At 41.5% G+C, this 17621-nt stretch overlaps 1 protein-coding gene across 1 annotated transcript in view; it reads right to left on the reverse strand.

Annotated features, from left to right (window-relative positions):
- Positions 1–17621, reverse strand: part of FOCAD (focadhesin) — a 788759-nt gene that overhangs the window by 462113 nt on the left and 309025 nt on the right. Inside the window, exon 13 of the mRNA XM_029606912.1 lies at positions 1746–1847. Within this exon, the coding sequence (XP_029462772.1) occupies positions 1746–1847 (102 nt within the window). The remainder of the gene's footprint in view (positions 1–1745; positions 1848–17621) is intronic.

The following is a 17621-nucleotide window of genomic DNA, read 5'->3' on the forward strand; positions in this document are numbered from 1 at the left end:
CCTCGAACCTCCATTAAAGGATCAAGGGACAGAAAAAGGAGAAGCCGTGCGGGTAAGCCCTTAATATTAAATTAGTAATTAAGTAATGCCTCATACGAAGAGCAAGGGGCGACTGCGAACTGAGTCCTCCGCCCCAGTAGCAACCGCTCCTATGCAGCCATGAATTGAGGGTTTTTTTTGCCCCGGCAGCAGCCTCAACTCCTGGAGTAAAGTCTGTAGAGGGTTCAGGGGAGGAACATAACCTGTCCCTCATAGACATTCATACATCTCTAAGCCCAGGAGTGCCTGCAACCCCCTCTCCTCCAAGCCGTTGCACCCAACAGGGTCCCGATCGAGATACCCAGTTATCAACCGGTGGTAACTCAGTTCCTGAGGGGGAAACTGAAGGGAACACAACGGACAATTTACATTTGATTAGTCATGGAATGATTGATAAAAATATGAATGAGAATAAGAACTTAACCGAAAATGTAATCGAGGGAACATCTATTAAAAAAAAAGGAGAGGGTGGGAACTCGGAAGAAGAAATCCATAAAATTTCTGAAATCTCCCGTGAAGGTGGGAAGGGTGTTAGTTTCACCTTGCATAAATTACAGAAACTGAAAGTAGTAACGCTAGACTCCATATGGAATGCGATAACAAAACTAGAAAATACTATTTCATCATTAGCTGGTTTGATAAATACATCCCAGAATACTATTCAACACATGGAAATTAAGATCAATAATCACGATAGTAGCATTAAGGATATATCTGAAAAAATAACACAAGTGCAGGAAGTTCAAACTAATTTGATCCAATCAGATAACATGGTGAGAAGGAGGTTAGAGAATATTGAGAATAAAATGCGTTACCAAAATTTAAGGATTTTGAATTTTCCTTATATTAAGTTAATATCCCCCAAAGAACAATTCAAGAAATATCTTATAGATATTCTTTTAATGCCCTCTGAGTCCTTACCTATGCTATCTAAGATCTATTATGCACCAACAACTAAATTGGCTGATAATAATGGAACACGACCTCCTGATGTAAATCTTGAAACAGATTTGACGGCCTTTTTAGAAGCTCCATCTGTTGAACAAATTGAATACTGGGGAACACTATTAGTATCATTTACCTATCCTTCTGATAGGGATTTAGTACTAAGGTTGTTCCTTAAAAATCATAATAAGTTGTTTTATGGTAAAAATGTTTGGATATATCCTGATGTTATGAGAGATACGCAAGTTCGTAGAAAATCTTTTGTTGGAATGTGTCATGAAGCACGAGCACTAGGTGCTCAGATAAATGTAAGATACCCATGCAAATGTTTATTGCATTATAAAGGGAAAAGCTATGTTTACTATGAACCCAAACATCTTAGAAGTTTCTTGGATAAATGCAAAGATGAAGCAAGCACCACCTAACCAGTGCAGGTCTATTTAGAGAAATAAGGCTGATGTGATCTCCATTGCTTTTCATAATATTGATTTTTCTTTGTTTATGATTATGTTCCAGTTTGTCCAGAGATCCTTTTATTTTCTTTATGACTTATTAGCAGGAAAGAAATGAGATTTTCTGTTTGTATTAATTTGCAAAATGTATAAATAAAGAATTATAAAAAAAAAAAAAAATCAGCACATGCCATAAGCCATTATGGTTTTTTCTTCTTCAGCTGAGCATTTGAAAAAGGCAACAGAAACAGTATTTAGCTTGCAAAGAAAAATCTCATCTCAGGAGCAACAGTCTTGTATTTCTCTGACCTGTTTCTCCCATAGGGAAGTCATCAAGCGTAAGGTGATTGCTCTGAGTTTTGGAGTGCTCCCAAGTATCTGTATTGCACGCAAAATCTGAGCGACACACACCTGCAAAAACAGACAGACAGACTTCAGAGTAGCAAAATATCAAGTATATTTTTTTCTTTATATTTAACATTATTTGCCTGTAAAGACTCATGATATAACTGATATGAACTACCTTCAAGCCAAGCATTCTTACCAACCCCCACCCAAAGTACTGGAATCTGTCTTCCAATGGTAAGCTACAATCACCAACACAGCTCTCTATTTCTGCCCATTTATTCACCTTCCCTAATACCATTCTGTCTTTCTTTGCCTCTGCCTTTCCATGCTGCATGTGTCAGTGATGCTTTATTTTCATTGCAGGGCCATGTTTTATGCCTTTATTAAAAATGAGCTCATTCTCACAGAGGAAATGCCACACAGAAACATGGGGGAATTTGCCTCATTTTAAAAGCTTTGACAATTGGCTCTGCTGCTCACAAGATTCAAACATTAGTTAATTCAGTCTTTTTTTTTTGTCTGTTACCATGTGTCCATTATATTCATGTGTAACTTTCTGTGTAACTACAGTTAGCCAATTTTGGCATATCGACTAAGGAGACTCTAGAGACTAAAGGAAATGTGTTGTCTCTCTGTCAGACTGTCACTTTCCAGTAAGCGTTATTTGAAATGTAATCTAAAACTGGATAATCTAAATCTAAAGGCTTAGAGTTACCAAGTATTAGAAGTTTATTCAGAAGGAAAATAGGCCGGGATCTATGGCAGTTTATGATTGCATGTGTAACCGAGAGCCAATCTTCAGTTACCAGTATGCCCAGGGAAGCATTAGCTGGAGTAGGTTAGTGGATGGCAGGAGAACCCATTCAAATTCCAGTCCCTCCCTTTGAAGGGCCAGGGCATGGCCGTCCCCCAGGAGGCTTTATAACAGCTCTCTCCTGAGATTCTGGAGGCAGTCTCTTAGAAGGTTTGGAGAGTTAAGAGGTAGTGAGGAGCTTACCTTTTTTTTTTTTTGTGCTTTTCAGGCCCAGTCAGAGGGAACAAGCTAACCCAGCCTGGGATTCCTGACCAGGATCGGGAGGGAGGTCCTGCCAGTCTACTGCACAGCTGGTTAGGATACTCCTCCAGGCTTTTGAGATTTTTCATGGTTAGGAGCCTCACTGGATACCTGGGCCTTTCTTGGACTCAGGGCACAGGGATACACCTGTGTCTGGGACACCTAGGGATAGGGAAGATCTGCCCCAGAAGTGGTGGTGACCCATTATAGGGAGCAACTCTGGTACTATATTCAGTTAAGGGAAGAAGACTATTAAGTTAGGCATGCAGGAGGAAGATTTTTAGCTGCCCCCTCTACCTGCAGTGAAGCAGAGTAAGAAAAACCTGCATCCAGGGATTCCTCCCATAAGTGATTCAGAGGAGAGAAAAGACTGTGATGCCTTAGGCATATATTATTGTGCCATCTGCAATTATCTTATACAGTAAATTTAAGTTTGGATACTAACCCAGTGTGTCCAGCATCTTTATTTGAGCCCACAGCATACAAAGTGAAGTGACCCCTCTCCCAAGGATAACAAATGGAAGTTAGACATTCCTGCACTGGTACCCAAAAGGATAAAAGGATTCACACCTTGGAGAAGGGTCATTAGAGAAGAGCTAGTAAGGGTTCCTGCCCTAAAGAACTTACAAATACTTTTATGGTCCCATCCATGCAGGAAAGGCTCACTTGGGTGGGGCTGCACACACACACTATATATATATACATGCAGTTTAAGAAATGTATACACATACACACACACCTATCCAGCACTAAATGAAAGGCATTAAAACACCCTTACAAACCTGGGGCTACATACAACATATCTCAAAAATACAAAAGTATACCCCAAAATTTACAATGGTGTCTCAACTCGATCGTGCAAACAGTTTTTATTCTAATTTAAATGTTAAAACAAAGCATACAAAAGCCACCTACTTAAACTGCACACAAGCTATGTTTGGCTCAATATACAGTCACACCAATTACCTACTGATTATTCAGTTTAAAAAAACATCTTCCTGGAGATCACATGATGTGGTGGGCTTGATAGGCAGCAGCTATCTGAGCTCCGGCTACCACCCCAGCCTAATCCTTCTACATCACGCTTGCCCCGTGGTTTTTTAAGTCTGCTTCACTTCTATCGCACCTGGGAACTCATCACCAACTGAGAACCGACATAGTGGACACCGTATGGCTTCCTGGCCGGTTCGTAAGGAAAAAGAAAAGTAGAAAGCCCCGGCCCCCAAGACGCCACCTCACCCGCGATAGTGCAATTGCAGACGGGAGACTCCCTGGAAGACAAGATATCACATGCGGTGGTGACAGCCCTGGACATGAGTCTTTACCAAATTTCCGAGCAAATCGCTGAGGTTAGAGCCTCTTTGGTAGACTTTGATGGCCGGGTAGAACGGGTTGAAGGGTGCGTTGTGCTTGCCGAGGATGATATTGGCGTGCTTGAACGCCAGGTAGCTGAGTTGGAAAAGCAGGCGAAAACGAGTGAGTGATCTCGAGAATCACTCCTGTCGCAACAACTTGTGTTTCATGGGGATTCCAGAATCTCTACCTGATTTAGATCTTCCATGACTACTAGAGGCCTGGTTGCTCAGCTTTGTTCCTTCACTCACTTCCCCATCCGGGGGCCTCCTACAACGAGCACATTGTGTGGGCCAGAAAAATGAAGGTGAAATGGCGCGCAGACAGAGTGATACTGACACGATTCCTGCACTATGCCCACAAGGAACTGGTCCTCCTGCACTATCGGAAGGCGAGAGAATTCTTTTACGAATCTTATAGGATCCTGGTATTTCAGGACTTTTCGCCTAGAGTAACCCTGCTCCGCAAAGCATTCAATGGAGTATGCACAGACCTTGTTAACAAGAAGATCCGATTTGCGCTCCTGTTCCTAGCACGGTTACGGATTTCTTATCAGGGTCAGTTAAAATTTTTTACTTCGGTGTCGGAAGCCAGTGCTTATGTACAGGGCCTAACAAGTTTGGCCCCGCAACCATCACCTTGAATGAGCAGTGTTAATTCCATGGGAGATTTTTCGGATGCTGTTATTTTTTCCTCCTGGCAAGATTCGCTATTGCTGGAAATTATTGAAATACCTTCATCGGAGGTAGCCCCATGATTCACCGGTGGGATGTACAGTATATGGGACAGAGTCTGACCTCTTTGTTGCTCTAGCGGCCACAACTTCCAGTTTTTCTTTGTTCTTTTTTTACTTTTCTTTTCACTGTCCCTCAACTGGACTTCGCAAACTTGCTTGGGCGGAGCGTCCTGAGGCACCAGGTGCCTAGTTTGGGTTTTTGATGTGTTAATTTCTTGTTTCTGATCTAATATGTTAATAGGGGCTTTTTTGGAAAATGGCGGGGTGGTAGCCGTACACATGGTTTCATCTTTGTGATCTCCAGCCCTTTATAGGGTCAACGTGTTACGCTGGGGAAGGGGAAGGGGTCTCAACTCTTGGACCATGGTTTGGTTCAAGGGTGGAAGATTTCGACTATCTGGAGAACACCTGATTACATCTGAGGTAAAAAAGACAAAAAAAATTGAAAAAAGAAAAAAAAGCAACACTGAAACTGGGAAGAGATGATGAATTTGAAAAGAATAAAAGGTCTGAGGGACCCGCCCCTCCCCCGATGTCATCGCTCACGGAACTGAGCCGTTAAAATCGCCAAGCCAGCAGGCGCCGCGCACCATGTGTCACACGTCGAAGGGGCGCGACAAAGGGGCATTCCCCTTTGTGCACCCCTTCGTGCATCCCTTAGTTTTAAATATTCCCCTTGTTATCTTTTATCCCTTGTTAACAATTTCTTCTTTATAATTGTTTTACATTTTCTGACAAAGGTAATGTATGCTTTTTAGTATAATTTGTTGATTGTTCTATGTAACGCTCACAGGCAAAGTTATGTTTTATTGTAAACCGGTGTGATTTGTATTTTATACAGGAATGTCGGTATATAAAAGTTAAAAATAAATAAATAAATAAATAAATATTTTCATTGGGGGATAGGGGGGGAATTTGAACGGGGAGGGTACCTTGCAGAGAATCTCACTACAAACTTGTTGAGAAGTTTTGGAATGTGGTTTGTGCCCTTGATTTTCTTGTGTCCTAATCATCCAATGTTTTTCAGGCAATGCTTTCGGGTTATTTGGGGATCTATAGGCTGAAGATCTTTTTTCTGGGAAACGGAGTGGTTAACGCCGCAACATAGTTTTCTACATCTGGGCTTATGGTGTTAGAAATGATGACTTGGAATGTAGCAGGTTTGGGTACTCCCATAAAGCGGGAAAAAATATTAGCGAGGTTGGCCAGACTCCATGCTCAGGTAATTTTCCTGCAGGAGACTCATATGCTTTCGGATGAGGTCCAAAAGCTGCAAAAGAAATGGGTGGCATAGGTTTTTACGCCACTGGCACCTTCAAAACTAGAGGGATAGCAATTCTCATCCACTAGTCTACCTCCTATCAGCTGCAGGAGAGTGTAGAGGATCCTCAGGGTAGATTTCTTATTTTCAAGGGTATCTTGATGGGGTCCCCAATCATTTTGGTCTCTGTCTGCACCCCAAATTCATACAACCACTCTTACTATACTACTTTATTCTACCATCTTACCAAACTAAGCGATTATCCCATAGTCATAGGGTGGATTTTAATTTAGCAATTGATCCACAACTGGTCAGACAACTGCCCAGGGGAGGACATTCTGTCAGTGAACACAAGGGTCCAAATTTTTTATGTAAACATTTACAATTAATGGATTTATGGAGGATGCTCCACCCTGGGGAGCGAGAATTCACCCAACTTGCTCGGGCACACTCTGCCCGCTCACAGATAGATTACTTACTAATCTCTGAATCCATTTTTTCCAGATTGGCGGGGGCTTCTATTGAATCTTTACTGGTCTCCGACCATTGTCTAGTGGTGGGGACATATGGTCATAGACTGGGACCTTCCCAGAGTCAATGGCGACTCCCGGCATTTCTGGCTGGTGACCCTGAGTTTCCGGCTTTTCTATTAAAGAGGTGGCGAGAGTTCTTGTAGTTCAATCAGCAGCACCTTGACCAGCCTGTTTTTTTGTGGGAAGCTGCGAAGTGTGTCCTTCGAGGGGATATTATTAGTTACGTTAGTTTTAAAAAGAAAAAGTTGGACAAGGAAATTATCTCTTTGGAAAAACAGATAAGGACTCTTAAACGTCAAATCAATCTTAAGGAGGATGCCATAAAGCTCTCTCAGTACAAGGAAACACAAGTAGCTCTTAATAACTTACTCCACTGTAGAGCTACAAGAGCTCTACGCTACAGGCAGTTCACTTTTTTTCGATTTGGCAATAAGACCGGGCGCCTCCTAGCCTCTCTTTTAAAGGCGCAGGAATCCTCTAAATTTATAGCCAACCTAAAGGACTCTAAAGGAGCCATTCAGTCTGCCTCGGCGGATATAGCCAAAATTTTCTCTGCATATTATCATAAGTTATATTCGGCTGATCAGGTGGATGAAGCCGCTATTACAGAGTTCTTGGAGACGCTCCCACTACCTAGTCTATCGGAGGAGCAACTGTCACGGTTGCAAAGGCCTATAGAGATTGCAGAGATATGTGAGGCGATCCGTTCATTACCTGCCCAAAAGGCACCGGGCCCAGATGGTATGACGTCTGTGTTTTATAAAACATTAACAGACGAAGTATCCCCAGTCCTACAGGCTGTTTTCGAACAAATGACGGATCGGCAAGAAATGCTAATTACTATGCGGGCTGCTACAATAGTTGTTCTTCCTAAGGATGGTTGGGACCCTTTTCTGGCATCCTCCTACAGACCAATTTCCTTGCTAAACCTGGATATTAAACTCTTTGCTAAAATCCTGGTTAACAGATTAAAACCTCTCATGCCCTTTTTAGTGTGCCCAGATCAGGTGGGGTTTGTGGCGGGGAGACGCTCTACAGTGAATAAACATAAAGTGTTGGCTGCTCTTGAGCTCTCATCCAGGATTACTGAACCTTTGCTAGTCACCTGTGACGCGGAGAAAGCGTTTGACAGAGTTGCATGGCCCTTTTTAAAACAGGTCCTGTCCAAGATGGGTTTTTTGGGGAGAATCTATGACTGTATTAACCTACTCTACACTAATCCTTCAGCACGCATCTCGGTTAATGGCCAACTTTCGGATAAATTTTACTTACAGAGAGGGACTCGACAAGGGTGGCCCGGTCCCCTCTCCTGTTCATTTTGACTGTAGAGTCCCTGGTGTGTAGACTAAAGGTAACTCCAGAAGTGACAAGCATTCCAGTGGGTGCCCAACCGTACCTGAACCTATTGTTTGCAGATGATATACTGCTTCTGTTATCTCATGCCCACAGGGCCCTTCCAAAAGCTATAACCATTTTTTGATTATATCAGTCCCTATCAGGGTTCAAATTGAATTTGGATAAAACTGAGGCATTAGATATAGGTGGGGCCTTGCGGGGAACTTGGCCAGATTTTCCTGTGAAATGGGCTGATTCCACTATTAAATATTTAGGCATCACCATCCATTCCGACCCTCAGAAGTGGTACTTAATGTGCCTCCTATGATTGATAAAGCGACTCGAAAACTGGCAGGATGGCGAGCCCTTCCCTTATCTTTACAGAGACGTATTGCAGTGATTAAGATGGTTATTGCACCACAAATATTATAAGAACATAAGAACATAAGAAAATGCCATACTGGGTCAGACCAAGGGTCCATCAAGCCCAGCATCCTGTTTCCAACAGTGGCCAATCCAGACCATAAGAACCTGGCAAGTACCCAAAAACTAAGTCTATTCCATGTAACCATTGCTAATGGCAGTGGCTATTCTCTAAAATTATCCATGCTCCCTTTCATACTTCTCACTAAAGATAATCGAACAATTCAGACTGTAGTGCGGAAATTTCTTTGGAATGCTAAGAGGGCACGTCTAGCCTATTCAACGATGACTGCCCTGAGAACTCATAGGGGTTAAGGGCTCCCAAATTTTTTAATCTACTCATGGGCAGCCAATTTGCGATTTTTGGGGGATTGGCTTTTGGGCACTCAGGAGTATACAGATCCCCAATTGATACGGGCCTTGTGTTCCCCATCCGATCCTTGTTATATTATACATGTCTCTGCCCTCACGGGTCAAAAACTGCCCACGCACCACAGATTAATAAAAACTATTAGGAAAATATGGGGTCTCACTCATAAACCTCTCAGGTTTACCATCGCATGTCTCTTATCACTTCCCATTGCAAGGTTCCACTCCTGAGTCGCTAGTGATGCTTCCGGCTCACCACAATTTTAACATAACACCTAATTGGCCTCTCCATGAGTTGATGGACCAGACTACTGGCCAGATATACACCTTTGCCCAGTGTCAGGAGAAATTGGGTCTCCAGTCTCATCACTTTCTCCTCTATGGCCATCTGAAGGCATCTGCGCATACTGCGCTGCAAGGGGCAGGGGGGAATGTTACTAACTCTACCTATAATTCTCTTCTGGAATGTCAAAGCCAAGACGGGCTCTTTGTCTTGTTTGTATCAATTTTACAATTCTGTAATAGTGTTCCCTGTTTTTGCGACCTCACTTCCAAAATGGTCTAGGGACTGTGGGGAAGAACTGGAAGAACACATGCTTAAATCCAGTTATCACTCCATAACGCAGATTACAAACAATGTTAGTCTACGCAAACTACAGCAGAGGATTTTTCATCGCATTGTCTACTCGCCTGCATGGGTCTACCAGATAGGGTCGCATTGCCTCACCCTCATGTTTAAAATGTGCTCAGACTTCAGCAACGTTAATCACTGTCTCTGGGATTGCCCAGCGATATCAGCTTTCTGGGACACAGTTCGAGACAAACTGTCCAATCTATTTCATACTGATATTCATTGGTCTTGTTCCTTTTGCATCCTGAACAATGACATTGGAGACTTTAGTTTAAATGTAGGCAATGCGGGTCTGCTGTCCAAAGCATGTTTGATTGCTAAAAAGTGCATATTACTTAAATGGATTGAAGTGCACCCCCCTACTGGGGATCTTTGGAATGCCTTAATGTGGGAGCTATATCAATTGGAATATGGTTCCATGTGCAAGCATTTTGGTCCACGCAATAGACGCCTTTTTCGAGAGATTTGGGGAAGCTATTATAGTGTTCTCCTCCAACGTACTAAGGCACTAGCACCCTTGGAGGAGTCAGTGTAATGATTGGAAAGGGTTAATTACTACTCTGTGGCACAAGCTTAGCCGTATAACAATTTAGAGGAACATTTTCTTCATATATTTATTTGAAGATAGATGCTGGAAACTACCAGAGGGTTTATGAGTGAGGTTCTCTGCAAGAGGGGGTGGGAGGGAAGGGGGGAGGGAAGGGTGGTTGGCTTTATATGCAATTCTGAAAACTTGGTGGTATGTACATTTGGAAAGTTTGATTGTTGGTTTTGTCTTGTTGTCATACCCCAATAAATTATTTAAAAAAAAAATCTTCCTGTACATTAAATCTAATACAAACATATTATCACATACATACATAAAAGTTAAGCACTCATCTAAATGGCACTACAGTTTTATATCACAAGACACGTTCCTCAAATGTTGCCATCAAATAATCACATTAAAACTCATAATGTAATAAACAACAATTCCCAATCTATTCTTTCACATTTCTTGTCATAAACATCCCAACAAAGGCCTCTGTTTCACCCTTGTTAGGGCTTCATCAGGGGATGAAATTTCCATGGTGGCAAGTGAAATTACAGCGGGAACTGCAGCACCAGTTTCTCAAACAAGCTGCTGTTCAGCCATATTACAGAGCACCAAAGCAGAAGCAATTTTAAATCAACGAAACATTCTTACTGCTGTAAAGCCTGGAAAACATTGCAATTATAAATTGTGCATTCAAAAGCCAAACCATGTTTAAATAAATGATGATTATTATAAGTGCAACCTGCGGAGCAGTAATCAGCATGGCGTGAAATCTCATATCTTTTGGAATAGCGTGAATAAATCATACTTTGCTAATAAATCAGTTAATTCTTAAACTGCATGTTGCCACTACAAAACCAAATAGACATAAATCCTTTAGCTAAACCTTATTCTGTTATATACTTCAATAACAAACAAGAAATATGAAGTAATAAGGGCACACAGGAAATCATATAAGATAAGACAAAATGTACAAAAGCCACCTACTTAAACTGCACACATGCTATGTTTGGCTCAATATATATTCACACCAATTAACTTCTGACTATTCAGTTAAAAAAAATATCTTCCTGCACATTAAATCTAATGCAAACAGATTATCACATACTTAGATAAAAGATAAGTACATATCTAAACGGTGTCATGGTTTTATATCATAAGAAAACACGTTTCTCAAATGTTGCTGTCAAATAATCACATTAAAACAATGTAATAAGCAACAATTTCCAATGTATTCTTTCACATTTCTTGTCATAAATATCCCAACAAAGGTCTCTGTTTCATAAAAATACCTTTGTATTTTTTGTTATATGCATTTTGGAAGCTTCAAAATAAATGCTGGTCTGAAGAAAGATAGAAATATTACTTTGCCACACACCCCGCCTTATCTTATATACTTCAATAAACCAATATAAATTTAAGTATCATGCTTATAGTTATACCGTAGATAAGGTGGCAGTGTTCCGGTAGAACTCCTGCTACATTTGTCCTTTTTCTTATATATCCTGCTTATGTGGAGGCTCAATTTGCTGATATGGTGCTGAGTAAGGATGCCAGCAAGCGAACACTGCCATCATTATGAGCGGATCGAACTGGCATAGTTAAAAAAAAATCAACCAAACAGCAGGAGACAAGCAGGCCAGATCGCGCCAGTTATTCGGCCTCGGAAGATGAAATGGCAGGAGCGCACCCTAAAGAATGTGAACATGCAGCTTCAATTTGGGCCTGGATTGAAGAGTTTGCAGAAAAAATTTCCACTAAACTTGATGATCTCTTGGCTGTGGTAGTGGATAAAGTGGCCTGGCTTTGTAGAAGCTGTGCAAGAAAATTCCACAAAAAACTGGTAGAGCAGGATATGAAAATGGCTGATTTAGAAATGGCTCTCACTTTGGCTGGCACCAAAATAGATCATTTAGAGCAGAGATACGCATCTACCTTAGACAAGATAGACGAACTTGAAAAAGCAGAATGTACAGATGTGGTAAAATTGTTTGGAAAGTGGCTGCCTGAGATTGGCGCATTCTGAGATTTTGCAGCTCGGGCGGAGCTGCCCTATCATCAAAACAGATTGAGCACACCGCACCTCAGAATCGGCGGCGGGTAGGCAGCCCAAAGCAGTTATTATAAAATTACATAATTTTACTGACAAACGAAGGATCTTAAATGCAGCCAGAGAGCTAAATGATATTAAATACCAGGGGTCGCCCATTATGATCTTCCAGGACTTCTCCACTGCGCTCCAAAAAAAAGCATCAGGCCTTCATGGGTGTTAAGCGAGAGCTGCAGCAGCTAAACTATAAATGCACCATGCTATACCCTGCCCACTTTTGGTTTCTGTATAATGGTTGGCCGGTCATCCTTGATAGTATGGCAGCAGCATAAAGGTGGCTCCAGGACAGCAAGCATCAGGATTCAACAGAACGATTAAATGGGCCAAGCGAGAGCTCTAAGGATTGCAGGAAATAAGCCTTCGAGTACATGGCAGGAGTTCTGCTGGGGCCTTGAGATCTAATTAACAATTGCAGTGTGTCTATAACATGAAACAGTTTTTTTTATTTGGACAGGATTCTTCATGTAGTGGGCAACCATTATCATGCTCTATGAAACAGGACTTATTTTTTTATTTTTTACTGTTTACTTTTTTGTGTATTCTCTTCTGCAAGCATTATAACTTTTCTGGATGGAGCTGTAGCTGAGGCTTGTACTGGGCCAGTTCGGAGGCACCGCCATGGGTCAGGCGGTGCTGTTTGTGCATTATGCACAAACAGCACCGCCTGACCTTACTTTAATTACAATTCCAGTTTACTTTAATTACAATTCCAGTTTACCTTAGTGTGGATACACACTAAGGTAAACTGGAATACAGTGTTTTTTGGGTAAAGGGTTGTGATTGATATCACCACCAAATACATCATGTAAATTAAATGTGCAGCTTTTAGTTAAGTGTGCCTGAACAGATTTCCTGTAAGAATAGTATGCAACAAAAAGCAGCAGTTTGCCCAAAGTGTCATTAAAGAAGTAAATACAATTTGAAATTCCAGGCATCAATATTTTATAACCCACAATACGAACATATAAAGAACCATATGCCATTTAACTCGCATCTCCTTCTGACTCAGTAATACCCTTGGAAATATCTTCAACCTCTCACCATGCCTAAAATCCCCCTCTCAATCCCTAGCAAGTTCTCCTCCCTGTACCCCCCTGACCCAAATCCATTAATAACAGAAAACCTCCCCATCTATCAACCTTCAACCCTAGTCTCCCAACTCCCCCCCCCCCCCCTGAACTCCTCAAAACCCCAAAAACAGAGATTTTGTAACCTCTCATTTGGAATGAAATTGGGACTGAAGAGACAAGCTTAAACCATCCTTACACTTAACCCACCCTTCCCAACCCCTCAACCCACACCTAACTAAATTTGACCCATGTGAACTACAACATTGAATAGACTGGACAACCCAGCAATATCCCAAAAACCAAGCCATACATAGCCATAAAACGGAACATAAGAACATGCCATACTGCGTCAGACCAAGGGTCCATCAAGCCCAGCATCCTGTTTCCAACAGTGGCCAATCCAGGCCATAAGAACCTGGCAAGTACCCAAAAACTAAGTCTATTCCATGCTACTGTTGCTAGTAATAGCAGTGGCTATTTTCTAAGTCAACTTAATTAATAGCAGATAATGGACTTCTCGTCCAAGAACTTATCCGATCCTTTTTTAAACACAGCTACTACACTAACTGCACTAACCACATCTTCTGGCAACAAATTCCAGAGTCTAATTGTGCGTTGAGTGAAAAAGAACTTTCTCCAATTAGTTTTAAATGCGCCACATGCTAACTTCATGGAGTGCCCCCTAGTCCTTCTATTATCTGAAAGAGTAAATAACTGATTCACACTAACCCATTCTAGACTTCTCATGATTTTAAACACCTCTATCATATCCCCCCTCAGCTGTCTCTTCTCCAAAAGTCCTAACCTCTTTAGTCTTTCCTCATAGGGGAGCTGTTCCATTTCCTTTATCATTTTGGTCACCCTTCTCTGTACCTTCTCCATCGCAACTATATCTTTTTTGAGATGCAGCGACCAGAATTTTACACAGTATTCAAGTTGCAGTCTCACCATGGAGCAATACAGAGGCATTATGACATTTTCCGTTTTATTCACTATTCCCTTTCTAATAATTCCCAACATTCTGTTTGCTTTTTTGACTGCCACAGCACACTGAACCGATGATTTCAATGTGTTATCCACTATGACGCCTACAACAGTGATATTAGAATAGACTCCATTAGAGTCTGAAGCAACCTATAATATATAGAACAGAATTCAGAACATTGACAAAAAGCTGTTTTAGAAAGCATCTTTCAGGACCCTGCCATCAAATGAGTAAGGTATGCTGCACTGCAGGAGAAGGACCCACCTCTGCGAACCAACACACAGTCATACAGACTGTGGACTCGCGGGCAATTAAAATCAATAAGGAGTGTATGTAAAAGAAAAGAGATTTTGCAAGAGTTCCACCAGCAGACGCTGAAAAACCAGATCTGCCTCAGCCAGGTTATTATTTCAAGTCCCAAGGCACAGTTAAAACTAAACAAAAAAAGTTGTTGTAATTAAAGTAAGGTGACCCTATACCATATTAGAGTCTGTGTTAAAATACAGACCCTTAGAGTAAGGGGCCCACATATAGATTTGGCTACAGAATTATATTAGTTAAGATTGACCAGTTGCACCATTGATTTGGATTTGTGGTATTTGGTGGTGAGACATAACAACACAAAGCATTTCCTTGAATGTGAGAGGGATTTCATCTCCAGTTAAGAAAAAACGCATCCTTCAGTTTGCTTATCGTAATAATGCCCATATGCTGTTGCTGCAGGAAACACATCTTACTGACTAGGAACATGAGAAGCTCAAAGCTGGTTAGGTGGAACAAATGTTATTATTCTTTGTACAATTCAAACAGCAGGGGAGCCTGCATTCTTATTCATAAAAATGTGTCCTTGGTTGCTGCTGTATTCGAAAAAGAAAACTTTAAGAACCATTAGTCTATCATTGGCTACAGCATAATCATACTATTGGCCAGCTATGATTTATCATCATCCAAAAAATTACTCTTATTAGAGGGGATATTTCGCTCTAATTGCATCGGAGGGAACAGTATATCTTTAAATGGGACACAGTACATCCCAAGGGACTAAACACAGCTATTGAATGGGAAGCCTTTTATTAGGAGATAGTTTGTATGTTTGTCCCATGGTTAGCCAATAAATTTACTTGCACATAGGGGTAGATTTTATAAAAGAACACCCGTGCGTACTTTTGTTCACGCACCAGGCGCAAACAAAAATACGCCGGATTTTAATAGATATGCGTGTATCCTTTAAAATCCAGGGTCGGCGCGCGCAAGGCTGCCCAAAATCGGCAGCCTGCGCGCGCCGAGCTGCACAGCCTGCCTCCATTCCCTCCGCCCCCCCCGCACCTTCCCCTCCCTTCCCCTACCTAACCCACCCCCCAGCCCTATCTAAACCCCCCCTACCTTTGTTTTAAAAGTTATGCCTGCCGCGCTCACCGGCCAGCACGCGATTCCCCGGCCCGGGAGCTGTTTCGGAGGCCTCGGCCACGGCCCCGAAACACCCCCGGGCCGGAACCACGCCTGCAGCTCCGTCCCCGATGACACGCCGCCGCGACACGCCCCCCAGGAAAGCCCCGGGACTTACGCAAGTCCCGGGGCTTGCGTGCGTCACCGAGCCTATTCAACATAGGCTCGGCACACGCAGGGGGAACTTGGGGCAGGTTTTTGGGGGGGGGGGGTACACGTGTATCTTACACGCGTACCCCTTTGAAATTCTGCCCCAGAGAGAGGATGTGTATAAAGAACTTCCAGTGAAACTAACAGAAACAGCCTTTCAGGTAAAGTCCTTGCCAGACACTGCAAACTCTCATGCAGGTACGCTGCTTCTATTTAACGGTCTTAGTGGTAAAATTTATATTTAAATGTATATTCATTTACTGAAGTATATAACAGAATAAGATTTAGCTAAAGGATTTACGTCTTTTATTTGATTTTGTAGAGGCAACATGCAGTTCAAGGATTAACTGATTTATTAGCAAAATATGATTTATACGCAATATTCCAAAAGATATGAGATTTCACGCCATGCTCATTACTGCTCTGCAGGTTGCACTTATAACAATCATCATTTATTTAAACATGGTTTGGCTTTTGAATGCACAATTTATAATTGCAATGTTTTCCAGGCTTTCCTGCAGTAGAAATTTTTCATTAATTTAAATGTGCTACTGCTCTGGCGCCATGAAATATGGCTGAAGAGCAGCTTATTTGAAAAAATGGTGCTACAGTTCCCGCTGTAATTTCACTTTCTATCATCGAAATTTCATACCCTGATGAAGCCCTAACAAGAGTGAAAAAGAGACCTTTATTGGGATATCTATGACAAGAAATGTGAAAGAATACATTGGGAATTGTTGCTTATTACATTATGAGTTTTAATGTGATTTGATGGCAAAAATGTGAACTATGCCAACAGGCTATTATAGGTCAAAATTGGATTGATCAATCAGGAACAACACACAAGGCGTATCATTTTTCAGACTGTTCCACCAGTAATGTGATATATTTAATAGTATGCCCGTGTAACCTACAGTATGTGGGGCGTAACAAAAGGACCATCAGAACACGCCTCATAGAACATCGAAGTTGCATTAGAACTGCTAAAATGCAGGCACCCATTGTGGCCCACTGTATTCAACAAAATCATAATTTCGCTGATTTAAGGTGGCGTGTTATAGAAGTAGTAACAAAAAATCCTAGAGGAGGTGACCAGCAGTCAGTTCTGAATTTAAAAGAACAGCGATGGATTTTTAGTTTAAACACTACACATCCGAAGGGATTAAACGCTGTAGTAGAATGGTATTCCTGTATATGAAGTAACAAGTTTGGGATTTAGTGGTGGGCGATATTTTATTTCATTTAAGAATTCAAAAACAAATTCAAAAACAAATTTGTGTATTTGTTATTGTAGAACTACAATTATACATGGTCGAGTTGTTAAAAGCAGATCATTCAATATGATAGAGTATGAATACTTCAATGGCGTTGATAAGACAAATGGTCGTTCTAGTTCTCTATCAGGTCGTTTCAAGTTCTCCATCAGGTCGACCATTGTGGTCACTTTGACCTATGATGTAACACTGTAGTTTTCTATCAAGTCTTTCTATATATGTGAATCCAGCTCTTTAAATATGGCGGTTGTTCCGCTCTTACCGGAAATTGACACCAGAATGCCATGATGCTTTTGAAGAGTAATAGCAACACAGGTAACAGTAAATTTCTGTCAGACAGTTTATGAAATGCAGCACCACATTGATAATATAGTAATAAAACTGCATGTGAATTTATTTTTTAACCTTTTTTATTTATACAATTTTTAGAAAATGAGCCCTTGACAAAGGATAATTGAAATCCGAAACACGGTCCCGTGTCGGGCAGAGCGAGCGGGCAGAGTGAATACTATGGCATAATCCACAGAGCTGATTTTTGTGAAAAACAAAGGCATTCATCGATTCAACTAAGT

This window comes from Rhinatrema bivittatum, chromosome 1 (genome assembly GCF_901001135.1).
Source record: "Rhinatrema bivittatum chromosome 1, aRhiBiv1.1, whole genome shotgun sequence".
NCBI lineage: Eukaryota > Metazoa > Chordata > Amphibia > Gymnophiona > Rhinatrematidae > Rhinatrema > Rhinatrema bivittatum.